Source organism: Salvelinus alpinus, chromosome 4 (genome assembly GCF_045679555.1).
Source record: "Salvelinus alpinus chromosome 4, SLU_Salpinus.1, whole genome shotgun sequence".
NCBI classification, from domain to species: Eukaryota; Metazoa; Chordata; class Actinopteri; order Salmoniformes; family Salmonidae; genus Salvelinus; species Salvelinus alpinus.
In genome coordinates, this window is record NC_092089.1 from 2,232,716 (window position 1) to 2,260,667 (window position 27,952).

At 46.9% G+C, this 27,952-nt stretch overlaps 1 protein-coding gene across 1 annotated transcript in view; it reads left to right on the top strand.

The window, feature by feature from the left end:
• LOC139572723 (protein FAM171A1-like) overlaps positions 1–27,240 on the top strand; it is an 82,814-nt gene extending 55,574 nt beyond the window's left edge. Inside the window, exons 6-9 of the mRNA XM_071395434.1 lie at positions 21,929–22,045; positions 22,692–22,806; positions 23,027–23,144; positions 23,408–27,240. Of these exons, the coding sequence (XP_071251535.1) occupies positions 21,929–22,045; positions 22,692–22,806; positions 23,027–23,144; positions 23,408–25,003 (1,946 nt within the window). The 3' untranslated portion in view covers positions 25,004–27,240. The remainder of the gene's footprint in view (positions 1–21,928; positions 22,046–22,691; positions 22,807–23,026; positions 23,145–23,407) is intronic.
• The last annotated feature ends 712 nt before the right edge of the window (positions 27,241–27,952 follow it).

Genomic DNA, 27,952 nt, shown 5'->3' on the forward strand with positions numbered 1-27,952 from the left:
TTTCTCTCTCCCCCTCCCTGTACATTAGTCTCTTGTTTCTCTCTTCACCTCCCTGTACATTAGTGTCTTGTTTCTCTCTCCCCCTCCCTGTATATTAGTCTCTTGTTTCTCTCTTCCCCTCCCTGTACATTAGTCTCTTGTTTCTCTCTTCCCCTCCCTGTACATTAGTCTCTTGTTTCTCTCTTCCCCTCCCTGTACATTAGTCTCTTGTTTCTCTCTTCCCCTCCCTGTACATTAGTCTCTTGTTTCTCTCTCCCCCCTCCCTGTACATTAGTCTCTTGTTTCTCTCTTCACCTCCCTGTACATTAGTCTCTTGTTTCTCTCTCCCCCTCCCTTTACATTAGTCTCTTGTTTCTCTCTTCACCTCCCTGTACATTAGTCTCTTGTTTCTCTCTTCCCCTCCCTGTACATTAGTCTCTTGTTTCTCTCTTCCCCTCCCTGTACATTAGTCTCTTGTTTCTCTCTCCCCCCTCCCTGTACATTAGTCTCTTGTGTCTCTCTTCCCCTCCCTGTACATGAGTCTCTTGTTTCTCTCTCCCCCCTCCCTTTACATTAGTCTCTTGTTTCTCTCTCCATCTCCCTTTACATTAGTCTCTTGCTTCTCTGTTCCCCCTCCCTGTACATTAGTCTCTTGTTTCTCTCTTCCCCTCCCTGTACATGAGTCTCTTGTTTCTCTCTTCCCCTCCCTGTACATTAGTCTCTTGTTTCTCTCTCCCCCTCCCTGTACATTAGTCTCTTGTTTCTCTCTCCCCCCTCCCTGTACATTAGTCTCTTGTTTCTCTCTTCCCCTCCCTGTACATTAGTCTCTTGTTTCTCTCTTCCCCTCCCTGTACATTAGTCTCTTGTTTCTCTCTTCACCTCCCTGTACATTAGTCTCTTGTTTCTCTCTCCCCCTCCCTTTACATTAGTCTCTTGTTTCTCTCTTCCCCTCCCTGTACATTAGTCTCTTGTTTCTCTCTTCCCCTCCCTGTACATTAGTCTCTTGTTTCTCTCTTCCCCTCCCTGTACATTAGTCTCTTGTTTCTCTCTCCCCCCTCCCTGTACATTAGTCTCTTGTTTCTCTCTTCCCCTCCCTGTACATGAGTCTCTTGTTTCTCTCTCCCCCCCTCCCTGTACATTAGTCTCTTGTTTCTCTCTCCACCTCCCTTTACATTAGTCTCTTGTTTCTCTCTCCCCCTCCCTTTACATTAGTCTCTTGTTTCTCTGTCCCCCCTCCCTGTACATTAGTCTCTTGTTTCTCTTTTCCCCTCCCTGTACATTAGTCTCTTGTTTCTCTCTCCACCTCCCTTTACATTAGTCTCTTGTTTCTCTCTCCCCCTCCCTTTACATTAGTCTCTTGTTTCTCTCTCCACCTCCCTTTACATTAGTCTCTTGTTTCTCTGTCCCCCCTCCCTGTACATTAATCTCTTGTTTCTCTCTTCCCCTCCCTGTACATCAGTCTCTTGTTTCTCTCTCCACCTCCCTTTACATTAGTCTCTTGTTTCTCTCTCCACCTCCCTTTACATTAGTCTCTTGTTTCTCTCTCCCCCTCCCTGTACATTAGTCTCTTGTTTCTCTCTCCCCCCTCCCTGTACATTAGTCTCTTGTTTCTCTCTTCACCTCCCTGTACATTAGTGTCTTGTTTCTCTCTCCCCCTCCCTGTACATTAGTCTCTTGTTTCTCTCTCCCCCTCCCTGTATATTAGTCTCTTGTTTCTCTCTTCACCTCCCTTTACATTAGTCTCTTGTTTCTCTCTCCCCCTCCCTGTACATTAGTCTCTTGTTTCTCTCTTCCCCTCCATGTACATTAGTCTCTTGTTTCTCTCTCCCCCTCCCTGTACATTAGTCTCTTGTTTCTCTCTTCCCCTCCCTGTACATTAGTCTCTTGTTTCTCTCTTCCCCTCCCTGTACATTAGTCTCTTGTTTCTCTCTTCCCCTCCCTGTACATGAGTCTCTTGTTTCTCTCTTCCCCTCCCTGTACATTAGTCTCTTGTTTCTCTCTTCCCCTCCCTGTACATTAGTCTCTTGTTTCTCTCTTCCCCTCCCTGTACATTAGTCTCTTGTTTCTCTCTTCCCCTCCCTGTACATTAGTCTCTTGTTTCTCTCTCCCCCCTCCCTGTACATTAGTCTCTTGTTTCTCTCTTCACCTCCCTGTACATTAGTCTCTTGTTTCTCTCTCCCCCTCCCTTTACATTAGTCTCTTGTTTCTCTCTTCACCTCCCTGTACATTAGTCTCTTGTTTCTCTCTTCCCCTCCCTGTACATTAGTCTCTTGTTTCTCTCTTCCCCTCCCTGTACATTAGTCTCTTGTTTCTCTCTCCCCCCTCCCTGTACATTAGTCTCTTGTGTCTCTCTTCCCCTCCCTGTACATTAGTCTCTTGTTTCTCTGTCCCCCCTCCCTGTACATTAGTCTCTTGTTTCTCTCTTCACCTCCCTGTACATTAGTCTCTTGTTTCTCTCTTCCCCTCCCTGTACATTAGTCTCTTGTTTCTCTCTTCCCCTCCCTGTACATTAGTCTCTTGTTTCTCTCTCCCCCCTCCCTGTACATTAGTCTCTTGTGTCTCTCTTCCCCTCCCTGTACATTAGTCTCTTGTTTCTCTGTCCCCCCTCCCTGTACATTAGTCTCTTGTTTCTCTCTTCCCCTCCCTGTACATCAGTCTCTTGTTTCTCTCTCCCCCTCCCTGTACATTAGTCTCTTGTTTCTCTCTCCCCCTCCCTGTACATTAGTCTCTTGTTTCTCTCTTCCCCTCCCTGTACATTAGTCTCTTGTTTCTCTCTTCCCCTCCCTGTACATTAGTCTCTTGTTTCTCTCTTCCCCTCCCTGTACATGAGTCTCTTGTTTCTCTCTTCCCCTCCCTGTACATTAGTCTCTTGTTTCTCTCTTCCCCTCCCTGTACATTAGTCTCTTGTTTCTCTCTTCCCCTCCCTGTACATTAGTCTCTTGTTTCTCTCTTCCCCTCCCTGTACATTAGTCTCTTGTTTCTCTCTCCCCCCTCCCTGTACATTAGTCTCTTGTTTCTCTCTTCACCTCCCTGTACATTAGTCTCTTGTTTCTCTCTCCCCCTCCCTTTACATTAGTCTCTTGTTTCTCTCTTCACCTCCCTGTACATTAGTCTCTTGTTTCTCTCTTCCCCTCCCTGTACATTAGTCTCTTGTTTCTCTCTTCCCCTCCCTGTACATTAGTCTCTTGTTTCTCTCTCCCCCCTCCCTGTACATTAGTCTCTTGTGTCTCTCTTCCCCTCCCTGTACATGAGTCTCTTGTTTCTCTCTCCCCCCCTCCCTTTACATTAGTCTCTTGTTTCTCTCTCCATCTCCCTTTACATTAGTCTCTTGCTTCTCTGTCCCCCCTCCCTGTACATTAGTCTCTTGTTTCTCTCTTCCCCTCCCTGTACATTAGTCTCTTGTTTCTCTCTCCACCTCCCTTTACATTAGTCTCTTGTTTCTCTCTCCACCTCCCTTTACATTAGTCTCTTGTTTCTCTCTCCCCCTCCCTTTACATTAGTCTCTTGTTTCTCTCTCCCCCTCCCTTTACATTAGTCTCTTGTTTCTCTCTCCACCTCCCTTTACATTAGTCTCTTGTTTCTCTCTCCCCCTCCCTTTACATTAGTCTCTTGTTTCTCTCTTCCCCTCCCTGTACATTAGTCTCTTGTTTCTCTCTCCCCCCTCCCTGTACATTAGTCTCTTGTTTCTCTCTTCACCTCCCTGTACATTAGTCTCTTGTTTCTCTCTCCACCTCCCTGTACATTAGTCTCTTGTTTCTCTCTCCCCCCTCCCTGTACATTAGTCTCTTGTCTCTCTCCCCCTCCCTGTACATTAGTCTCTTGTTTCTCTCTCCCCCCTCCCTGTACATTAGTCTCTTGTTTCTCTCTCCCCCCTCCCTGTACATTAGTCTCTTGTTTCTCTCTTCACCTCCCTTTACATTAGTCTCTTGTTTCTCTCTTCCCCTCCCTGTACATTAGTCTCTTGTTTCTCTCTTCCCCTCCCTGTACATTAGTCTCTTGTTTCTCTCTCCCCCCTCCCTGTACATTAGTCTCTTGTTTCTCTCTTCCCCTCCCTGTACATGAGTCTCTTGTTTCTCTCTCCCCCCTCCCTTTACATTAGTCTCTTGTTTCTCTCTCCACCTCCCTTTACATTAGTCTCTTGCTTCTCTGTCCCCCCTCCCTGTACATTAGTCTCTTGTTTCTCTCTTCCCCTCCCTGTACATTAGTCTCTTGTTTCTCTCTCCACCTCCCTTTACATTAGTCTCTTGTTTCTCTCTCCCCCTCCCTTTACATTAGTCTCTTGTTTCTCTCTCCCCCTCCCTTTACATTAGTCTCTTGTTTCTCTCTCCACCTCCCTTTACATTAGTCTCTTGTTTCTCTCTCCCCCTCCCTTTACATTAGTCTCTTGTTTCTCTCTCCACCTCCCTTTACATTAGTCTCTTGTTTCTCTCTTCCCCTCCCTGTACATTAGTCTCTTGTTTCTCTCTCCCCCCTCCCTGTACATTAGTCTCTTGTTTCTCTCTTCACCTCCCTGTACATTAGTCTCTTGTTTCTCTCTCCACCTCCCTGTACATTAGTCTCTTGTTTCTCTCTCCCCCCTCCCTGTACATTAGTCTCTTGTTTCTCTCTCCCCCCTCCCTGTACATTAGTCTCTTGTTTCTCTCTTCACCTCCCTTTACATTAGTCTCTTGTTTCTCTCTCCCCCTCCCTGTACATTAGTCTCTTGTTTCTCTCTCCCGCTCCCTGTACATTAGTCTCTTGTTTCTCTCTTCCCCTCCCTGTACATGAGTCTCTTGTTTCTCTCTCCACCTCCCTGTACATGAGTCTCTTGTTTCTCTCTCCCGCTCCCTGTACATTAGTCTCTTGTTTCTCTCTCCACCTCCCTGTACATTAGTCTCTTGTTTCTCTCTTCCCCTCCCTGTACATTAGTCTCTTGTTTCTCTCTTCCCCTCCCTGTACATTAGTCTCTTGTTTCTCTCTTCCCCTCCCTGTACATTAGTCTCTTGTTTCTCTCTCCACCTCCCTGTACATTAGTCTCTTGTTTCTCTCTTCCCCTCCCTGTACATTAGTCTCTTGTTTCTCTCTTCACCTCCCTGTACATTAGTCTCTTGTTTCTCTCCACCTCCCTTTATATTAGTCTCTTGTTTCTCTCTCCCCCCTCCCTGTACATTAGTCTCTTGTTTCTCTCTCCCCCCTCCCTGTACATTAGTCTCTTGTTTCTCTCTCCCCCTCCCTGTACATTAGTCTCTTGTTTCTCTCTCCACCTCCCTTTACATTAGTCTCTTGTTTCTCTCTCCCCCTCCCTTTACATTAGTCTCTTGTTTCTCTCTCCCCCTCCCTGTACATTAGTCTCTTGTTTCTCTGTCCCCCCTCCCTGTACATTAGTCTATTGTTTCTCCCCCCCCCTCCCTGTACATTAGTCTCTTGTTTCTCTCTCCCCCTCCCTGTACATTAGTCTCTTGTTTCTCTCTCCCCCCTCCCTGTACATTAGTCTCTTGTTTCTCTCTCCCCCCTCCCTCTACATTAGTCTCTTGTTTCTCTCTTCACCTCCCTTTACATTAGTCTCTTGTTTCTCTCTTCCCCTCCCTTTACATTAGTCTCTTGTTTCTCTCTTCCCCTCCCTGTACATTAGTCTCTTGTTTCTCTCTCCCCCCTCCCTGTACATTAGTCTCTTGTTTCTCTCTTCACCTCCCTGTACATTAGTCTCTTGTTTCTCTCTCCCCCTCCCTGTACATTAGTCTCTTGTTTCTCTCTTCACCTCCCTGTACATTAGTCTCTTGTTTCTCTCTCCCCCTCCCTGTACATTAGTCTCTTGTTTCTCTCTCCCCCTCCCTGTACATTAGTCTCTTGTTTCTCTCTTCACCTCCCTGTACATTAGTCTCTTGTTTCTCTCCACCTCCCTGTACATTAGTCTCTTGTTTCTCTCTTCACCTCCCTGTACATTAGTCTCTTGTTTCTCTCTCCACCTCCCTTTACATTAGTCTCTTGTTTCTCTCTCCCCCCTCCCTGTACATTAGTCTCTTGTTTCTCTCTCCCCCCTCCCTGTACATTAGTCTCTTGTTTCTCTCTCCCCCCTCCCTGTACATTAGTCTCTTGTTTCTCTCTTCACCTCCCTTTACATTAGTCTCTTGTTTCTCTCTCCCCCTCCCTGTACATTAGTCTCTTGTTTCTCTCTCCCGCTCCCTGTACATTAGTCTCTTGTTTCTCTCTTCCCCTCCCTGTACATGAGTCTCTTGTTTCTCTCTCCACCTCCCTGTACATGAGTCTCTTGTTTCTCTCTCCCGCTCCCTGTACATTAGTCTCTTGTTTCTCTCTCCACCTCCCTGTACATTAGTCTCTTGTTTCTCTCTTCCCCTCCCTGTACATTAGTCTCTTGTTTCTCTCTTCCCCTCCCTGTACATTAGTCTCTTGTTTCTCTCTTCCCCTCCCTGTACATTAGTCTCTTGTTTCTCTCTCCACCTCCCTGTACATTAGTCTCTTGTTTCTCTCTTCCCCTCCCTGTACATTAGTCTCTTGTTTCTCTCTTCACCTCCCTGTACATTAGTCTCTTGTTTCTCTCCACCTCCCTTTATATTAGTCTCTTGTTTCTCTCTCCCCCCTCCCTGTACATTAGTCTCTTGTTTCTCTCTCCCCCTCCCTGTACATTAGTCTCTTGTTTCTCTCTCCACCTCCCTTTACATTAGTCTCTTGTTTCTCTCTCCCCCTCCCTTTACATTAGTCTCTTGTTTCTCTCTCCCCCTCCCTGTACATTAGTCTCTTGTTTCTCTGTCCCCCCTCCCTGTACATTAGTCTATTGTTTCTCCCCCCCCCTCCCTGTACATTAGTCTCTTGTTTCTCTCTCCCCCTCCCTGTACATTAGTCTCTTGTTTCTCTCTCCCCCCTCCCTGTACATTAGTCTCTTGTTTCTCTCTCCCCCCTCCCTCTACATTAGTCTCTTGTTTCTCTCTTCACCTCCCTTTACATTAGTCTCTTGTTTCTCTCTTCCCCTCCCTTTACATTAGTCTCTTGTTTCTCTCTTCCCCTCCCTGTACATTAGTCTCTTGTTTCTCTCTCCCCCCTCCCTGTACATTAGTCTCTTGTTTCTCTCTTCACCTCCCTGTACATTAGTCTCTTGTTTCTCTCTCCCCCTCCCTGTACATTAGTCTCTTGTTTCTCTCTTCACCTCCCTGTACATTAGTCTCTTGTTTCTCTCTCCCCCTCCCTGTACATTAGTCTCTTGTTTCTCTCTCCCCCTCCCTGTACATTAGTCTCTTGTTTCTCTCTTCACCTCCCTGTACATTAGTCTCTTGTTTCTCTCCACCTCCCTGTACATTAGTCTCTTGTTTCTCTCTTCACCTCCCTGTACATTAGTCTCTTGTTTCTCTCTCCACCTCCCTTTACATTAGTCTCTTGTTTCTCTCTCCCCCCTCCCTGTACATTAGTCTCTTGTTTCTCTCTCCCCCCTCCCTGTACATTAGTCTCTTGTTTCTCTCTCCCCCTCCCTGTACATTAGTCTCTTGTTTCTCTCTCCACCTCCCTTTACATTAGTCTCTTGTTTCTCTCTCCCCCTCCCTGTACATTAGTCTCTTGTTTCTCTCTCCCCCTCCCTGTACATTAGTCTCTTGTTTCTCTCTTCACCTCCCTGTACATTAGTCTCTTGTTTCTCTCTTCACCTCCCTGTACATTAGTCTCTTGTTTCTCTCTTCACCTCCCTGTACATTAGTCTCTTGTTTCTCTCTCCACCTCCCTTTACATTAGTCTCTTGTTTCTCTCTCCCCCCTCCCTGTACATTAGTCTCTTGATTCTCTCTCCCCCCTCCCTGTACATTAGTCTCTTGTTTCTCTCTCCCCCTCCCTGTACATTAGTCTCTTGTTTCTCTCTCCACCTCCCTTTACATTAGTCTCTTGTTTCTCTCTCCACCTCCCTTTACATTAGTCTCTTGTTTCTCTCTTCCCCTCCCTGTACATTAGTCTCTTGTTTCTCTCTTCACCTCCCTGTACATTAGTCTCTTGTTTCTCTCTCCACCTCCCCTTACATTAGTCTCTTCTTTCTCTCTCCCCCCTCCCTGTACATTAGTCTCTTGTTTCTCTCTCCCCCCTCCCTGTACATTAGTCTCTTGTTTCTCTCTTCCCCTCCCTGTACATTAGTCTCTTGTTTCTCTCTCCACCTCCCTGTACATTAGTGTCTTGTTTCTCTCTCCCCCCTCCCTGTACATTAGTCTCTTGTTTCTCTCTTCACCTCCCTTTACATTAGTCTCTTGTTTCTCTCTCCACCTCCCTTTACATTAGTCTCTTGTTTCTCTCTTCACCTCCCTTTACATTAGTCTCTTGTTTCTCTGTCCCCCCTCCCTCTACATTAGTCTCTTGTTTCTCTCTCCACCTCCCTTTACATTAGTCTCTTGTTTCTCTGTCCCCCCTCCCTGTACATTAGTGTCTTGTTTCTCTCTCCCCCCTCCCTGTACATTAGTCTCTTGTTTCTTTCTCCACCTCCCTTTACATTAGTCTCTTGTTTCTCTCTTCACCTCCCTTTACATTAGTCTCTTGTTTCTCTCTCCACCTCCCTTTACATTAGTCTCTTGTTTCTCTGTCCCCCCTCCCTCTACATTAGTCTCTTGTTTCTCTCTCCACCTCCCTTTACATTAGTCTCTTGTTTCTCTGTCCCCCCTCCCTGTACATTAGTGTCTTGTTTCTCTCTCCCCCCTCCCTGTACATTAGTGTCTTGTTTCTCTCTCCCCCCTCCCTGTACATTAGCGTCTTGTTTCTCTCTCCCCCCTCCCTGTACATTAGTCTCTTGTTTCTCTCTTCACCTCCCTGTACATTAGTCTCTTGTTTCTCTCTCCACCTCCCTTTACATTAGTCTCTTGTTTCTCTCTCCACCTCCCTTTACATTAGTCTCTTGTTTCTCTCTCCACCTCCGTGTACATTAGTCTCTTGTTTCTCTCTTCACCTCCCTGTACATTAGTCTCTTGTTTCTCTCTCCACCTCCCTTTACATTAGTCTCTTGTTTCTCTCTCCCCCCTCCCTGTACATTAGTCTCTTGTTTCTCTCTTCCCCTCCCTGTACATTAGTCTTGTTTCTCTCTCCACCTCCCTGTACATTAGTGTCTTGTTTCTCTCTCCCCCCTCCCTGTACATTAGTCTCTTGTTTCTCTCTTCACCTCCCTTTACATTAGTCTCTTGTTTCTCTCTCCACCTCCCTTTACATTAGTCTCTTGTTTCTCTCTTCACCTCCCTTTACATTAGTCTCTTGTTTATCTGTCCCCCCTCCCTCTACATTAGTCTCTTGTTTCTCTCTCCACCTCCCTTTACATTAGTCTCTTGTTTCTCTGTCCCCCCTCCCTGTACATTAGTGTCTTGTTTCTCTCTCCCCCCTCCCTGTACATTAGTCTCTTGTTTCTCTCTCCACCTCCCTTTACATTAGTCTCTTGTTTCTCTCTTCACCTCCCTTTACATTAGTCTCTTGTTTCTCTCTCCACCTCCCTTTACATTAGTCTCTTGTTTCTCTGTCCCCCCTCCCTCTACATTAGTCTCTTGTTTCTCTCTCCACCTCCCTTTACATTAGTCTCTTGTTTCTCTGTCCCCCCTCCCTGTACATTAGTGTCTTGTTTCTCTCTCCCCCCTCCCTGTACATTAGTGTCTTGTTTCTCTCTCCCCCCTCCCTGTACATTAGTGTCTTGTTTCTCTCTCCCCCCTCCCTGTACATTAGTCTCTTGTTTCTCTCTCCACCTCCCTTTACATTAGTCTCTTGTTTCTCTCTTCACCTCCCTTTACATTAGTCTCTTGTTTCTCTCTCCACCTCCCTTTACATTAGTCTCTTGTTTCTCTGTCCCCCCTCCCTCTACATTAGTCTCTTGTTTCTCTCTCCACCTCCCTTTACATTAGTCTCTTGTTTCTCTGTCCCCCCTCCCTGTACATTAGTGTCTTGTTTCTCTCTCCCCCCTCCCTGTACATTAGTGTCTTGTTTCTCTCTCCCCCCTCCCTGTACATTAGTCTCTTGTTTCTCTCTTCACCTCCCTGTACATTAGTGTCTTGTTTCTCTCTTCCCCTCCCTGTACATTAGTCTCTTGTTTCTCTCTTCCCCTCCCTGTATATTAGTCTCTTGTTTCTCTCTCCCCCTCCCTGTACATTAGTCTCTTGTTTCTCTCTCCCCCCTCCCTGTACATTAGTCTCTTGTTTCTCTCTTCACCTCCCTGTACATTAGTGTCTTGTTTCTCTGTTCCCCCTCCCTGTACATTAGTCTCTTGTTTCTCTCTCCCCCTCCCTGTATATTAGTCTCTTGTTTCTCTCTTCACCTACCTTTACATTAGTCTCTTGTTTCTCTCTCCCCCTCCCTGTACATTAGTCTCTTCTTTCTCTCTTCCCCTCCCTGTACATTAGTCTCTTGTTTCTCTCTCCCCCTCCCTGTACATTAGTCTCTTGTTTCTCTTTTCCCCTCCCTGTACATTAGTCTCTTGTTTCTCTCTTCCCCTCCCTGTACATGAGTCTCTTGTTTCTCTCTTCCCCTCCCTGTACATGAGTCTCTTGTTTCTCTCTCCCCCCTCCCTGTACATTAGTCTCTTGTTTCTCTCTTCCCCTCCCTGTACATTAGTCTCTTGTTTCTCTCTTCCCCTCCCTGTACATTAGTCTCTTGTTTCTCTCTCCCCCCTCCCTGTACATTAGTCTCTTGTTTCTCTCTTCACCTCCCTGTACATTAGTCTCTTGTTTCTCTCTTCACCTCCCTGTACATTAGTCTCTTGTTTCTCTCTTCCCCTCCCTGTACATTAGTCTCTTGTTTCTCTCTCCCCCCTCCCTGTACATTAGTCTCTTGTTTCTCTCTTCCCCTCCCTGTACATGAGTCTCTTGTTTCTCTCTCCCCCCCTCCCTGTACATTAGTCTCTTGTTTCTCTCTCCACCTCCCTTTACATTAGTCTCTTGTTTCTCTCTCCCCCTCCCTTTACATTAGTCTCTTGTTTCTCTGTCCCCCCTCCCTGTACATTAGTCTCTTGTTTCTCTTTTCCCCTCCCTGTACATTAGTCTCTTGTTTCTCTCTCCACCTCCCTTTACATTAGTCTCTTGTTTCTCTCTCCCCCTCCCTTTACATTAGTCTCTTGTTTCTCTCTCCACCTCCCTTTACATTAGTCTCTTGTTTCTCTGTCCCCCCTCCCTGTACATTAGTCTCTTGTTTCTCTCTTCCCCTCCCTGTACATCAGTCTCTTGTTTCTCTCTCCACCTCCCTTTACATTAGTCTCTTGTTTCTCTCTCCACCTCCCTTTACATTAGTCTCTTGTTTCTCTCTCCCCCTCCCTGTACATTAGTCTCTTGTTTCTCTCTCCCCCCTCCCTGTACATTAGTCTCTTGTTTCTCTCTTCACCTCCCTGTACATTAGTGTCTTGTTTCTCTCTCCCCCTCCCTGTACATTAGTCTCTTGTTTCTCTCTTCCCCTCCCTGTACATTAGTCTCTTGTTTCTCTCTTCCCCTCCCTGTACATTAGTCTCTTGTTTCTCTCTTCCCCTCCCTGTACATTAGTCTCTTGTTTCTCTCTTCCCCTCCCTGTACATTAGTCTCTTGTTTCTCTCTCCCCCCTCCCTGTACATTAGTCTCTTGTTTCTCTCTTCACCTCCCTGTACATTAGTCTCTTGTTTCTCTCTCCCCCTCCCTTTACATTAGTCTCTTGTTTCTCTCTTCACCTCCCTGTACATTAGTCTCTTGTTTCTCTCTTCCCCTCCCTGTACATTAGTCTCTTGTTTCTCTCTTCCCCTCCCTGTACATTAGTCTCTTGTTTCTCTCTCCCCCCTCCCTGTACATTAGTCTCTTGTGTCTCTCTTCCCCTCCCTGTACATGAGTCTCTTGTTTCTCTCTCCCCCCCTCCCTTTACATTAGTCTCTTGTTTCTCTCTCCATCTCCCTTTACATTAGTCTCTTGCTTCTCTGTCCCCCCTCCCTGTACATTAGTCTCTTGTTTCTCTCTTCCCCTCCCTGTACATGAGTCTCTTGTTTCTCTCTTCCCCTCCCTGTACATTAGTCTCTTGTTTCTCTCTCCCCCTCCCTGTACATTAGTCTCTTGTTTCTCTTTTCCCCTCCCTGTACATTAGTCTCTTGTTTCTCTCTTCCCCTCCCTGTACATTAGTCTCTTGTTTCTCTCTTCCCCTCCCTGTACATGAGTCTCTTGTTTCTCTCTTCCCCTCCCTGTACATTAGTCTCTTGTTTCTCTCTCCCCCCTCCCTGTACATTAGTCTCTTGTTTCTCTCTTCCCCTCCCTGTACATTAGTCTCTTGTTTCTCTCTTCCCCTCCCTGTACATTAGTCTCTTGTTTCTCTCTCCCCCCTCCCTGTACATTAGTCTCTTGTTTCTCTCTTCACCTCCCTGTACATTAGTCTCTTGTTTCTCTCTTCACCTCCCTGTACATTAGTCTCTTGTTTCTCTCTCCCCCTCCCTTTACATTAGTCTCTTGTTTCTCTCTTCCCCTCCCTGTACATTAGTCTCTTGTTTCTCTCTTCCCCTCCCTGTACATTAGTCTCTTGTTTCTCTCTTCCCCTCCCTGTACATTAGTCTCTTGTTTCTCTCTCCCCCCTCCCTGTACATTAGTCTCTTGTTTCTCTCTTCCCCTCCCTGTACATGAGTCTCTTGTTTCTCTCTCCCCCCCTCCCTGTACATTAGTCTCTTGTTTCTCTCTCCACCTCCCTTTACATTAGTCTCTTGTTTCTCTCTCCCCCTCCCTTTACATTAGTCTCTTGTTTCTCTGTCCCCCCTCCCTGTACATTAGTCTCTTGTTTCTCTTTTCCCCTCCCTGTACATTAGTCTCTTGTTTCTCTCTCCACCTCCCTTTACATTAGTCTCTTGTTTCTCTCTCCCCCTCCCTTTACATTAGTCTCTTGTTTCTCTCTCCACCTCCCTTTACATTAGTCTCTTGTTTCTCTGTCCCCCCTCCCTGTACATTAATCTCTTGTTTCTCTCTTCCCCTCCCTGTACATCAGTCTCTTGTTTCTCTCTCCACCTCCCTTTACATTAGTCTCTTGTTTCTCTCTCCACCTCCCTTTACATTAGTCTCTTGTTTCTCTCTCCCCCTCCCTGTACATTAGTCTCTTGTTTCTCTCTCCCCCCTCCCTGTACATTAGTCTCTTGTTTCTCTCTTCACCTCCCTGTACATTAGTGTCTTGTTTCTCTCTCCCCCTCCCTGTACATTAGTCTCTTGTTTCTCTCTCCCCCTCCCTGTATATTAGTCTCTTGTTTCTCTCTTCACCTCCCTTTACATTAGTCTCTTGTTTCTCTCTCCCCCTCCCTGTACATTAGTCTCTTGTTTCTCTCTTCCCCTCCATGTACATTAGTCTCTTGTTTCTCTCTCCCCCTCCCTGTACATTAGTCTCTTGTTTCTCTCTTCCCCTCCCTGTACATTAGTCTCTTGTTTCTCTCTTCCCCTCCCTGTACATTAGTCTCTTGTTTCTCTCTTCCCCTCCCTGTACATGAGTCTCTTGTTTCTCTCTTCCCCTCCCTGTACATTAGTCTCTTGTTTCTCTCTTCCCCTCCCTGTACATTAGTCTCTTGTTTCTCTCTTCCCCTCCCTGTACATTAGTCTCTTGTTTCTCTCTTCCCCTCCCTGTACATTAGTCTCTTGTTTCTCTCTCCCCCCTCCCTGTACATTAGTCTCTTGTTTCTCTCTTCACCTCCCTGTACATTAGTCTCTTGTTTCTCTCTCCCCCTCCCTTTACATTAGTCTCTTGTTTCTCTCTTCACCTCCCTGTACATTAGTCTCTTGTTTCTCTCTTCCCCTCCCTGTACATTAGTCTCTTGTTTCTCTCTTCCCCTCCCTGTACATTAGTCTCTTGTTTCTCTCTCCCCCCTCCCTGTACATTAGTCTCTTGTGTCTCTCTTCCCCTCCCTGTACATTAGTCTCTTGTTTCTCTGTCCCCCCTCCCTGTACATTAGTCTCTTGTTTCTCTCTTCACCTCCCTGTACATTAGTCTCTTGTTTCTCTCTTCCCCTCCCTGTACATTAGTCTCTTGTTTCTCTCTTCCCCTCCCTGTACATTAGTCTCTTGTTTCTCTCTCCCCCCTCCCTGTACATTAGTCTCTTGTGTCTCTCTTCCCCTCCCTGTACATTAGTCTCTTGTTTCTCTGTCCCCCCTCCCTGTACATTAGTCTCTTGTTTCTCTCTTCCCCTCCCTGTACATCAGTCTCTTGTTTCTCTCTCCCCCTCCCTGTACATTAGTCTCTTGTTTCTCTCTCCCCCTCCCTGTACATTAGTCTCTTGTTTCTCTCTTCCCCTCCCTGTACATTAGTCTCTTGTTTCTCTCTTCCCCTCCCTGTACATTAGTCTCTTGTTTCTCTCTTCCCCTCCCTGTACATGAGTCTCTTGTTTCTCTCTTCCCCTCCCTGTACATTAGTCTCTTGTTTCTCTCTTCCCCTCCCTGTACATTAGTCTCTTGTTTCTCTCTTCCCCTCCCTGTACATTAGTCTCTTGTTTCTCTCTTCCCCTCCCTGTACATTAGTCTCTTGTTTCTCTCTCCCCCCTCCCTGTACATTAGTCTCTTGTTTCTCTCTTCACCTCCCTGTACATTAGTCTCTTGTTTCTCTCTCCCCCTCCCTTTACATTAGTCTCTTGTTTCTCTCTTCACCTCCCTGTACATTAGTCTCTTGTTTCTCTCTTCCCCTCCCTGTACATTAGTCTCTTGTTTCTCTCTTCCCCTCCCTGTACATTAGTCTCTTGTTTCTCTCTCCCCCCTCCCTGTACATTAGTCTCTTGTGTCTCTCTTCCCCTCCCTGTACATGAGTCTCTTGTTTCTCTCTCCCCCCTCCCTTTACATTAGTCTCTTGTTTCTCTCTCCATCTCCCTTTACATTAGTCTCTTGCTTCTCTGTCCCCCCTCCCTGTACATTAGTCTCTTGTTTCTCTCTTCCCCTCCCTGTACATTAGTCTCTTGTTTCTCTCTCCACCTCCCTTTACATTAGTCTCTTGTTTCTCTCTCCACCTCCCTTTACATTAGTCTCTTGTTTCTCTCTCCCCCTCCCTTTACATTAGTCTCTTGTTTCTCTCTCCCCCTCCCTTTACATTAGTCTCTTGTTTCTCTCTCCACCTCCCTTTACATTAGTCTCTTGTTTCTCTCTCCCCCTCCCTTTACATTAGTCTCTTGTTTCTCTCTTCCCCTCCCTGTACATTAGTCTCTTGTTTCTCTCTCCCCCTCCCTGTACATTAGTCTCTTGTTTCTCTCTTCACCTCCCTGTACATTAGTCTCTTGTTTCTCTCTCCACCTCCCTGTACATTAGTCTCTTGTTTCTCTCTCCCCCCTCCCTGTACATTAGTCTCTTGTCTCTCTCCCCCTCCCTGTACATTAGTCTCTTGTTTCTCTCTCCCCCCTCCCTGTACATTAGTCTCTTGTTTCTCTCTCCCCCCTCCCTGTACATTAGTCTCTTGTTTCTCTCTTCACCTCCCTTTACATTAGTCTCTTGTTTCTCTCTTCCCCTCCCTGTACATTAGTCTCTTGTTTCTCTCTTCCCCTCCCTGTACATTAGTCTCTTGTTTCTCTCTCCCCCCTCCCTGTACATTAGTCTCTTGTTTCTCTCTTCCCCTCCCTGTACATGAGTCTCTTGTTTCTCTCTCCCCCCCTCCCTTTACATTAGTCTCTTGTTTCTCTCTCCACCTCCCTTTACATTAGTCTCTTGCTTCTCTGTCCCCCCTCCCTGTACATTAGTCTCTTGTTTCTCTCTTCCCCTCCCTGTACATTAGTCTCTTGTTTCTCTCTCCACCTCCCTTTACATTAGTCTCTTGTTTCTCTCTCCCCCTCCCTTTACATTAGTCTCTTGTTTCTCTCTCCCCCTCCCTTTACATTAGTCTCTTGTTTCTCTCTCCACCTCCCTTTACATTAGTCTCTTGTTTCTCTCTCCCCCTCCCTTTACATTAGTCTCTTGTTTCTCTCTCCACCTCCCTTTACATTAGTCTCTTGTTTCTCTCTTCCCCTCCCTGTACATTAGTCTCTTGTTTCTCTCTCCCCCCTCCCTGTACATTAGTCTCTTGTTTCTCTCTTCACCTCCCTGTACATTAGTCTCTTGTTTCTCTCTCCACCTCCCTGTACATTAGTCTCTTGTTTCTCTCTCCCCCCTCCCTGTACATTAGTCTCTTGTTTCTCTCTCCCCCCTCCCTGTACATTAGTCTCTTGTTTCTCTCTTCACCTCCCTTTACATTAGTCTCTTGTTTCTCTCTCCCCCTCCCTGTACATTAGTCTCTTGTTTCTCTCTCCCGCTCCCTGTACATTAGTCTCTTGTTTCTCTCTTCCCCTCCCTGTACATGAGTCTCTTGTTTCTCTCTCCACCTCCCTGTACATTAGTCTCTTGTTTCTCTCTCCCGCTCCCTGTACATTAGTCTCTTGTTTCTCTCTCCACCTCCCTGTACATTAGTCTCTTGTTTCTCTCTTCCCCTCCCTGTACATTAGTCTCTTGTTTCTCTCTTCCCCTCCCTGTACATTAGTCTCTTGTTTCTCTCTTCCCCTCCCTGTACATTAGTCTCTTGTTTCTCTCTCCACCTCCCTGTACATTAGTCTCTTGTTTCTCTCTTCCCCTCCCTGTACATTAGTCTCTTGTTTCTCTCTTCACCTCCCTGTACATTAGTCTCTTGTTTCTCTCCACCTCCCTTTATATTAGTCTCTTGTTTCTCTCTCCCCCTCCCTGTACATTAGTCTCTTGTTTCTCTCTCCCCCCTCCCTGTACATTAGTCTCTTGTTTCTCTCTCCCCCTCCCTGTACATTAGTCTCTTGTTTCTCTCTCCACCTCCCTTTACATTAGTCTCTTGTTTCTCTCTCCCCCTCCCTTTACATTAGTCTCTTGTTTCTCTCTCCCCCTCCCTGTACATTAGTCTCTTGTTTCTCTGTCCCCCCTCCCTGTACATTAGTCTATTGTTTCTCCCCCCCCCTCCCTGTACATTAGTCTCTTGTTTCTCTCTCCCCCTCCCTGTACATTAGTCTCTTGTTTCTCTCTCCCCCCTCCCTGTACATTAGTCTCTTGTTTCTCTCTCCCCCCTCCCTCTACATTAGTCTCTTGTTTCTCTCTTCACCTCCCTTTACATTAGTCTCTTGTTTCTCTCTTCCCCTCCCTTTACATTAGTCTCTTGTTTCTCTCTTCCCCTCCCTGTACATTAGTCTCTTGTTTCTCTCTCCCCCCTCCCTGTACATTAGTCTCTTGTTTCTCTCTTCACCTCCCTGTACATTAGTCTCTTGTTTCTCTCTCCCCCTCCCTGTACATTAGTCTCTTGTTTCTCTCTTCACCTCCCTGTACATTAGTCTCTTGTTTCTCTCTCCCCCTCCCTGTACATTAGTCTCTTGTTTCTCTCTCCCCCTCCCTGTACATTAGTCTCTTGTTTCTCTCTTCACCTCCCTGTACATTAGTCTCTTGTTTCTCTCCACCTCCCTGTACATTAGTCTCTTGTTTCTCTCTTCACCTCCCTGTACATTAGTCTCTTGTTTCTCTCTCCACCTCCCTTTACATTAGTCTCTTGTTTCTCTCTCCCCCCTCCCTGTACATTAGTCTCTTGTTTCTCTCTCCCCCCTCCCTGTACATTAGTCTCTTGTTTCTCTCTCCCCCTCCCTGTACATTAGTCTCTTGTTTCTCTCTCCACCTCCCTTTACATTAGTCTCTTGTTTCTCTCTCCCCCTCCCTGTACATTAGTCTCTTGTTTCTCTCTCCCCCTCCCTGTACATTAGTCTCTTGTTTCTCTCTTCACCTCCCTGTACATTAGTCTCTTGTTTCTCTCTTCACCTCCCTGTACATTAGTCTCTTGTTTCTCTCTTCACCTCCCTGTACATTAGTCTCTTGTTTCTCTCTCCACCTCCCTTTACATTAGTCTCTTGTTTCTCTCTCCCCCCTCCCTGTACATTAGTCTCTTGTTTCTCTCTCCCCCCTCCCTGTACATTAGTCTCTTGTTTCTCTCTCCCCCTCCCTGTACATTAGTCTCTTGTTTCTCTCTCCACCTCCCTTTACATTAGTCTCTTGTTTCTCTCTCCACCTCCCTTTACATTAGTCTCTTGTTTCTCTCTTCCCCTCCCTGTACATTAGTCTCTTGTTTCTCTCTTCACCTCCCTGTACATTAGTCTCTTGTTTCTCTCTCCACCTCCCTTTACATTAGTCTCTTCTTTCTCTCTCCCCCCTCCCTGTACATTAGTCTCTTGTTTCTCTCTCCCCCCTCCCTGTACATTAGTCTCTTGTTTCTCTCTTCCCCTCCCTGTACATTAGTCTCTTGTTTCTCTCTTCACCTCCCTTTACATTAGTCTCTTGTTTCTCTCTCCACCTCCCTTTACATTAGTCTCTTGTTTCTCTCTTCACCTCCCTTTACATTAGTCTCTTGTTTCTCTGTCCCCCCTCCCTCTACATTAGTCTCTTGTTTCTCTCTCCACCTCCCTTTACATTAGTCTCTTGTTTCTCTGTCCCCCCTCCCTGTACATTAGTGTCTTGTTTCTCTCTCCCCCCTCCCTGTACATTAGTCTCTTGTTTCTTTCTCCACCTCCCTTTACATTAGTCTCTTGTTTCTCTCTTCACCTCCCTTTACATTAGTCTCTTGTTTCTCTCTCCACCTCCCTTTACATTAGTCTCTTGTTTCTCTGTCCCCCCTCCCTCTACATTAGTCTCTTGTTTCTCTCTCCACCTCCCTTTACATTAGTCTCTTGTTTCTCTGTCCCCCCTCCCTGTACATTAGTGTCTTGTTTCTCTCTCCCCCCTCCCTGTACATTAGTGTCTTGTTTCTCTCTCCCCCCTCCCTGTACATTAGCGTCTTGTTTCTCTCTCCCCCCTCCCTGTACATTAGTCTCTTGTTTCTCTCTTCACCTCCCTGTACATTAGTCTCTTGTTTCTCTCTCCACCTCCCTTTACATTAGTCTCTTGTTTCTCTCTCCACCTCCCTTTACATTAGTCTCTTGTTTCTCTCTCCACCTCCGTGTACATTAGTCTCTTGTTTCTCTCTTCACCTCCCTGTACATTAGTCTCTTGTTTCTCTCTCCACCTCCCTTTACATTAGTCTCTTGTTTCTCTCTCCCCCCTCCCTGTACATTAGTCTCTTGTTTCTCTCTTCCCCTCCCTGTACATTAGTCTTGTTTCTCTCTCCACCTCCCTGTACATTAGTGTCTTGTTTCTCTCTCCCCCCTCCCTGTACATTAGTCTCTTGTTTCTCTCTTCACCTCCCTTTACATTAGTCTCTTGTTTATCTGTCCCCCCTCCCTCTACATTAGTCTCTTGTTTCTCTCTCCACCTCCCTTTACATTAGTCTCTTGTTTCTCTGTCCCCCCTCCCTGTACATTAGTGTCTTGTTTCTCTCTCCCCCCTCCCTGTACATTAGTCTCTTGTTTCTCTCTCCACCTCCCTTTACATTAGTCTCTTGTTTCTCTCTTCACCTCCCTTTACATTAGTCTCTTGTTTCTCTCTCCACCTCCCTTTACATTAGTCTCTTGTTTCTCTGTCCCCCCTCCCTCTACATTAGTCTCTTGTTTCTCTCTCCACCTCCCTTTACATTAGTCTCTTGTTTCTCTGTCCCCCCTCCCTGTACATTAGTGTCTTGTTTCTCTCTCCCCCCTCCCTGTACATTAGTGTCTTGTTTCTCTCTCCCCCCTCCCTGTACATTAGTGTCTTGTTTCTCTCTCCCCCCTCCCTGTACATTAGTCTCTTGTTTCTCTCTCCACCTCCCTTTACATTAGTCTCTTGTTTCTCTCTTCACCTCCCTTTACATTAGTCTCTTGTTTCTCTCTCCACCTCCCTTTACATTAGTCTCTTGTTTCTCTGTCCCCCCTCCCTCTACATTAGTCTCTTGTTTCTCTCTCCACCTCCCTTTACATTAGTCTCTTGTTTCTCTGTCCCCCCTCCCTGTACATTAGTGTCTTGTTTCTCTCTCCCCCCTCCCTGTACATTAGTGTCTTGTTTCTCTCTCCCCCCTCCCTGTACATTAGTGTCTTGTTTCTCTCTCCCACCTCCCTGTACATTAGTCTCTTGTTTCTCTCTTCACCTCCCTGTACATTAGTCTCTTGTTTCTCTCTTCACCTCCCTGTACATTAGTCTCTTGTTTCTCTCTTCACCTCCCTGTACATTAGTCTCTTGTTTCTCTCTTCACCTCCCTGTACATTAGTCTCTTGTTTCTCTCTCCACCTCCCTTTACATTAGTCTCTTGTTTCTCTCTCCCCCCTCCCTGTACATTAGTCTCTTGTTTCTCTCTCCCCCCTCCCTGTACATTAGTCTCTTGTTTCTCTCTCCCCCCTCCCTGTACATTAGTCTCTTGTTTCTCTCTCCACCTCCCTTTACATTAGTCTCTTGTTTCTCTCTCCACCTCCCTTTACATTAGTCTCTTGTTTCTCTCTCCACCTCCCTGTACATTAGTCTCTTGTTTCTCTCTTCACCTCCCTGTACATTAGTCTCTTGTTTCTCTCTCCACCTCCCTTTACATTAGTCTCTTGTTTCTCTCTCCCCCCTCCCTGTACATTAGTCTCTTGTTTCTCTCTTCCCCTCCCTGTACATTAGTCTCTTGTTTCTCTCTCCCCCTCCCTTTACATTAGTCTCTTGTTTCTCTCTCCACCTCCCTGTACATTAGTGTCTTGTTTCTCTCTCCCCCCTCCCTGTACATTAGTCTCTTGTTTCTCTCTTCACCTCTCTTTACATTAGTCTCTTGTTTCTCTCTCCACCTCCCTTTACATTAGTCTCTTGTTTCTCTCTTCACCTCCCTTTACATTAGTCTCTTGTTTCTCTGTCCCCCCTCCCTCTACATTAGTCTCTTGTTTCTCTCTCCACCTCCCTTTACATTAGTCTCTTGTTTCTCTTTCCCCCCTCCCTGTACATTAGTGTCTTGTTTCTCTCTCCCCCCTCCCTGTACATTAGTCTCTTGTTTCTCTCTCCACCTCCCTTTACATTAGTCTCTTGTTTCTCTCTTCACCTCCCTTTACATTAGTCTCTTGTTTCTCTGTCCCCCCTCCCTCTACATTAGTCTCTTGTTTCTCTCTCCACCTCCCTTTACATTAGTCTCTTGTTTCTCTGTCCCCCCTCCCTGTACATTAGTGTCTTGTTTCTCTCTCCCCCCTCCCTGTACATTAGTCTCTTGTTTCTCTCTCCACCTCCCTTTACATTAGTCTCTTGTTTCTCTCTTCACCTCCCTTTACATTAGTCTCTTGTTTCTCTCTCCACCTCCCTTTACATTAGTCTCTTGTTTCTCTGTCCCCCCTCCCTCTACATTAGTCTCTTGTTTCTCTCTCCACCTCCCTTTACATTAGTCTCTTGTTTCTCTGTCCCCCCTCCCTGTACATTAGTGTCTTGTTTCTCTCTCCCCCCTCCCTGTACATTAGTGTCTTGTTTCTCTCTCCCCCCTCCCTGTACATTAGTGTCTTGTTTCTCTCTCCCCCCTCCCTGTACATTAGTCTCTTGTTTCTCTCTCCACCTCCCTTTACATTAGTCTCTTGTTTCTCTCTCCACCTCCCTTTACATTAGTCTCTTGTTTCTCTCTCCCCCTCCCTGTACATTAGTCTCTTGTTTCTCTCTTCACCTCCCTGTACATTAGTCTCTTGTTTCTCTCTCCCCCCTCCCTGTACATTAGTCTCTTGTTTCTCTCTTCACCTCCCTTTACATTAGTCTCTTGTTTCTCTCTCCCCCCTCCCTGTACATTAGTCTCTTGTTTCTCTCTCCCCCTCCCTGTATATTAGTCTCTTGTTTCTCTCTTCACCTCCCTTTACATTAGTCTGTCATAGCCCCTCTCATACACAGATCTAGGATCAGCCTACATACCACAAATCCTTATCATACCAATGGTGACAAAATAAAAACTGACATTAGATTGTTGTCCAGGTCGTGTTACCTCATCTTACACAATGACTGTGTCTGACTATGTTATGATGATACTAGCTCATATGGCTCCTGGCCAGTATGAGTTATGACTGTGTCACTGTGAGTCTGCTTCCTCCCGGTGGTTGACTGGAGAACTGCAGCAGCACAGTGACGAGGCCAAACGCTTTACACTGATTTACTGTGGTTGAAGAGTATATCTCTAACTCTCTCTGTGTTTGTTTGTAGGGGCCTGGTTGAAGAGCAGTCTGGGCTATGTCCAGAGGGAGGGAGACCAGCTCAGCCTAACCTACATCGCCCCTCAGCTGGGATACTGGGTGGCTGCCATGTCCCCACTAGACACAGGTACCAACACACACCATGTCCCCACTAGACACAGGTACCAACACACACCATGTCCCCACTAGACACAGGTAGGTACCAACACACACCATGTCCCCACTAGACACAGGTAGGTACCAACACACACCATGTCCCCACTAGACACAGGTAGGTACCAACACACACCATGTCCCCACTAGACACAGGTAGGTACCAACACACACCATGTCCCCTTTAGACACAGGTACCAACACACACCATGTCCCCACTAGACACAGGTACCAACACACACCATGTCCCCTTTAGACACAGGTATCAACACACACCATGTCCCCTTTAGACACAGGTACCAACACACACCATGTCCCCACTAGACACAGGTACCAACACACACCATGTCCCCTTTAGACACAGGTACCAACACACACCATGTCCCCTTTAGACACAGGTACCAACACACACCATGTCCCCACTAGACACAGGTAGGTACCAACACACACCATGTCCCCACTAGACACAGGTAGGTACCAACACACACCATGTCCCCACTAGACACAGGTACCAACACACACCATGTCCCCACTAGACACAGGTACCAACACACACATTTAAAACGGGTATAACTTCCTCTGTGAACCGTAAAAAAAAAAGAATGTGTCTGTTTCTGCAGGTCCGGTGGTGGCAAAGGACATCAGTACGTACCACACTGTCTTCCTATTGGCCATACTGGGAGGCATGGCTGTCATCCTCCTCTGCCTGCTCTGTCTACTACTGTACTACTGCAGGTCTGTCCATCTGTCTGGATCAATGGACTTCCCTGCTGTCTGTCATAAGTGTGTCTTGTGTGTCAGTGAAGCAGTCTTGAGTTTCAACAGGACTGTCTTCTCTTTCCTCTCCCCTTCTCTCTCTCCCTCCCTGTCTCCCTGTGTCTCTCTCTCGCTCTCCCCGTTTCTCTCTCCCTGTCTCTCCCTCACTATCTCCCTCTCCCTGTCTCTCTCTTTCCAGGCGTGGTTGTGTGAAGCCTCGTCTGTCCCAGCGGAAGCTGACTCTGTCGTCTGGTCTGGAGGGCAGTAAGAGAGACCAGTCCACCTCCATGTCCCACCTCAACCTCATCAGCAGCGAGGTCAGTCAACACCCAGGCCAGGGACCACTGGTCTCTTCATACAAACATGCTTTCTCCCTTTGCCACTGCACTTTGGAACTGCCATTGCACTTTCCATTGTTATAATCACAGATAATATTCTTTTGTTTTTTCACTTTTGTGTTAGTGTGTATTGATGGTATTGTTCCCTGTGTGTTCTGTGTATTTTGTTTGAAGAGCATGTTAGATAATGGCATAGCACTACTGTCTGTGAAACTGACACTAAAACCTTATCACATCTCTAGGTTCATTTGGAGCTGGTCTCTACGACAGCAGAACCCAACATGACCACGCCCATGCTCAAACCCTCCTCCTACGATCGCCATGACCTGGTCTCCCATGGCAACCACAGTCGCATGTCGCTAGGAAACCACAGCCGAAGTCGTCATGGTTCGTCGCTAGGCAACCTGACGCCGCGCAGCAGAGACTACCGTCAGTCTGTGGAGACTTTCCCGTTAAAGTCAGCCCTCTCCACCGGGACTGATGCCGGCTACCGCCAATCATACACCTCCATCTGCTCATCCATCAATCAGCTCCCAGATAGACTTTCCTCCTCAAATCAGGTGCAGGCGTCAGCAAGTCAATTGAGTGGTGTTGGGGAGGGCGGGACTAGTGTGCGTGAGGCTACCTCGCCCTGCTCCCCTATCAGAGGGGAGGGGTGTGAGCGCAGACCCCCAGACTACCTCCTGTCCCGGTCTGTGGACCACCTGGGCTCCCTGCCCCTCTCCCTCCCCAGGCAGCTGCTGTGCTGTGGCTCCGTGGACCTGCTGAGTGGAGGAGACGGTTACCCCAGGAGGATCCGGCCCACACTGGTGATCCCAGCCCACTACATGCGCCTGCCAGGGGAGCACCCGCTGTGTGGCCAGGCCCTGTTCTTACAGACTGACCAGCAGAGTGACCTGGAGACCATCCAGGCTGAGCTCAACGCCTCACACTCCCAGCAGCCCCTGGGGCAAACACACACCGATTATGCTACCACCTCAGCCAACCAGGGACAAGGAGAGGGGCAAGGTGAGTGGAGCAGCCTATCAGAGTCCCTGTCTATCCCGACAGCACTTGGGGAGGCAGGGATTATGCAAATGAACGGCGAGGACACGCTATTGGCCGAGAGGAAACTGATGGAACTGCGGGGAGGGAAGCCCCTCACACACCCGCGCGCCTGGTTCGTCTCATTGGACGGTCGGTCTAACGCCATCAGACACTCTTACATAGACTTGCAGCGGGCTGGGCAAGCCAAGGGGAATCCAGGTGGAGGAGGTAGCCATGGTAACAACAGTGGTGGTAGACATGTCAACGGAAACGACGCAAGTCTGGACTCCGGGGTGGACCTGAATGAGCCCAGAGCAGGGCGGAGGGGGAGGGAGGTAGAGAGGAATGTAGGAGAGAGGGAAAGAGAGAAAGACAGAGAGAGGGGGAGGACAAAGAGCGGCCCTCCTGCCATGGCCTACACCCAGCTGATATATGTGGATGACCTGGAGGGGGAGACTCCTGAGTGTAGCCCCCAGGACAGCCCTTTAGGTCCAGGGTTGCAGAACACACAGGGACATCAACAAGTAGAGGAAGAGGAGGAGGACAGAGGAGAGGAAGACGAGGCGGAAGAGGAACACAGAGGAGAGGGGATGATACAGGAAAAGGCTCCTTCACCCCTCTCCTCCCCCTCCTCCTCCTCCTCTTCCTCTCCACCCCCACTCACAGAGACAGACGGCGTGGTCTTCAGGACTGAGCATGACCAGATGGCCCTATTGTCTGTTGCCCCTGACGACCACGGAGAGGAGGAGAAGAAGAGCCCCTGGCAGAAGAGGGAGGAGCGCCCCCTACTGGCAGTCTTTAACCTCAAATAACCTCTGACCCTTGAACTATGACCTTACTTCCCCTCCCACCACCCTACCCCAGAGTGATATGAAGAAGGATTGGCCAGCTATAGATGTCCAGATCATTCAGGAAGTACATCTGCACTGGGAGCTAAATGGAACTGTCAGTGAATGGAAACGATTGGAACAGTTGGAACTCCATACATTCTAATGTCTAATCCTTCCTGTGTTTCATCATAGCCCCACACTACATGGACAGGCCACTGACTAGACATGCCATAGAGACTTTGTCTGAGTGATACAGATGACCTCCTGAAGTAAAAACAAAGTAAACAACGTCAGAGAACATGTAATGCACAACTGCTATGCCTTTAGTAAATTAGCTGTCAGCAAAAATGGGCTGTAGAATAAAGTAGAGACAGACAATGAGTGTTTCAATACTTAGCAGCAGCCTCCTTTCCTCAGTCTTATCTGCTTCAGTCTACTGATCTGAAAAGCATTGGACAAGTAAAAGCAATATGGCGGATGTCTACTGGCAGGTCTAGGTAGAAGGAGTAGTAGTGTTTTAAGATCAGTAACTAGGACAGGATTTACATACAGCAGGAAAGGAAGCTACTCTAATGTATAATGCTGCAGGTAGATGTTGCCTAGAGGCACAGATCTACGATCAGTTTTCCCCCCACAAGTCTTAATTTGGGCGGCAGGTAGCCTAGCGGTTAGAGCGGTGGGCCAGTAACGTAAAGATCGCTGGTTCGAATACCCAAGCCAAGAAGGTGAAATATCTGTCGATGTGCCCTTGAGCAAGGCACTTAACCCTGATTTGCTCCATTTGCTCCGTACTACTATGGCTGCATCTATCCAGTGTATGTGACACTAAAACATATTTTGTTTTGTTATTTTTTTTAGGTTTCCATTTTCCAACGTTTAGGGTACCTTAGATTAGTGTGTGTGTAACTTCAGTTTCCCATCCACACGACTGGTGAATCAGATAATGGGATACAGCCCCCTCTGTTGGTGACTGTTGATATTGCAGCACTCTACCAGTGAGGTTTATTATGAAGGTTTTTGTGTGTTGAACCACTGACTTCGGCATACTTTGCTCTGAACGGCTGGCTATGCATCACTTTTATACAGTTGCTTGAGATGCCTTGTTTTGTAATGTTATGTACTCTGATTTTAGTTGCCAAACTATTTTACTCAAATACGTTTATGCTATTTTCTACTCGGATATGTTTTATCGTTTTTTCCCTTACTGTAAGTACAGAGTTTTAACACACACACCCACCCAAGCCTTTTCTCTGAAACCAAACTGCATCCTGACGTTTGGAAACCACTATAATCGACTTCCTCGTTTTCCAAGTGCCTTTGAACAAGTTGACTCGTACACATCAGTTGATCAGTTCAGTTAGCTATTTATTTCTCCTCTCCCCTGTTGAGCTCTAACCCTCCACTACCTCATCCCTCTCTCCTCTCCTCCCTCTGTCCCTGGCAGACAGCATGCAGTAACCCCCTCTCTCCTCTCCTCAGTCACAAAGGGAGGATGCTGTGTGGCCATAGCTAGATTGTTTATTGACTTTTGCATCTGCCTCTGTGTGCCAGTGTGTGGGCCCGTCTCTGTCTGTAGTCATGTCTTTCTGCGCAAGCATGTGCCTGAGTGTTCATATCTGTGCGTGCAGACAATATACTGCAGGTCGTGTGTGTGTGTGACAGCAGTGCCTGAGTGTTCATATCTGTGCGTGCAGACAATATACTGCAGGTCGTGTGTGTGTGTGACAGCAGTGCCTGAGTGTTCATATCTGTGCGTGCAGACAATATACTGCAGGTCGTGTGTGTGTGTGACAGCAGTGCCTGAGTGTTCATATCTGTGCGTGCAGACAATATACTGCAGGTCGTGTGTGTGTGTGACAGCAGTGCCTGAGTGTTCATATCTGTGCGTGCAGACAATATACTGCAGGTCGTGTGTGTGTGTGACAGCAGTGCCTGAGTGTTTATATCTGTGCGTGCAGACAATATACTGCAGGTCGTGTGTTTGTGTGACAGCATATGACATCTGAGGCATTACAGTGTATATAGTTCTCTCCTCTACATGTTGACATGTGAGCTAGTGTTGTGAATGACCCCTCATCCTCTCTCTCTCTGTACTCCATCACCATAGTAACCACTCTGGGAGAGTACTGTATGTTACTGTTCCATCCATTCTGAATGTCTTAACTGGTTGCTTGTATTATAATTTACACTTATTATTCTGAATAAAGAGACCAACTGGACTTCTGCATCTTCTGTGTATTGTTTAGCACTAGTCTAGAGACTATAGAGCACGTTTGGGTGTAGTAGAATTAAGGAGAACATAATTGAGTTATCCTCTGTAGATCAACGTCAAATGTGTGCAAGCTTCAGGATTAGACTGTATCCAGATGCATGGTTCACATTCTGCTCTTATGGTTTTTGTTAATGTATCTGATAACTAAAGCAGTAGTCATGGCTACATGTTCTACATTACTGAGCCACACCGAATTATGGTAAAGCTTTTCATTCACTTATGGTTGACCTCTTCGTTTCCATTAGGCTTGTCAGATTTCATGCTCCTTTTGACGGACCTGTATATAGACAGGAAATCAATCAACATCTTGCTGACTGGGAGAACCTGACTCCCCTCTCAAGGCTTTCCCGGTTGGCAGTTACTAACGGGTGGATTTAAGGGAGCAGCATATCAACCCACCATCGGGACATAATGGCCAGAGAACCTGCAGCTCAGCCGTTTCCCCCTGAATTCAGTAGCTGACGGACGCGCTCCATAGCGTGGCAATGTTGATGTTATTTTTTTAAATATATGATGGAAACGTTTGATCTATGCTATACAGTACCAGTCAAAAGTTTGGACACACCTACTCATTCAAGGGTTTTTCTTTATTTTTACTATTTTCTACATTATAGAATAATAGTGAAGATGTCAAAACGCATGGAATCATGTAGTAACCA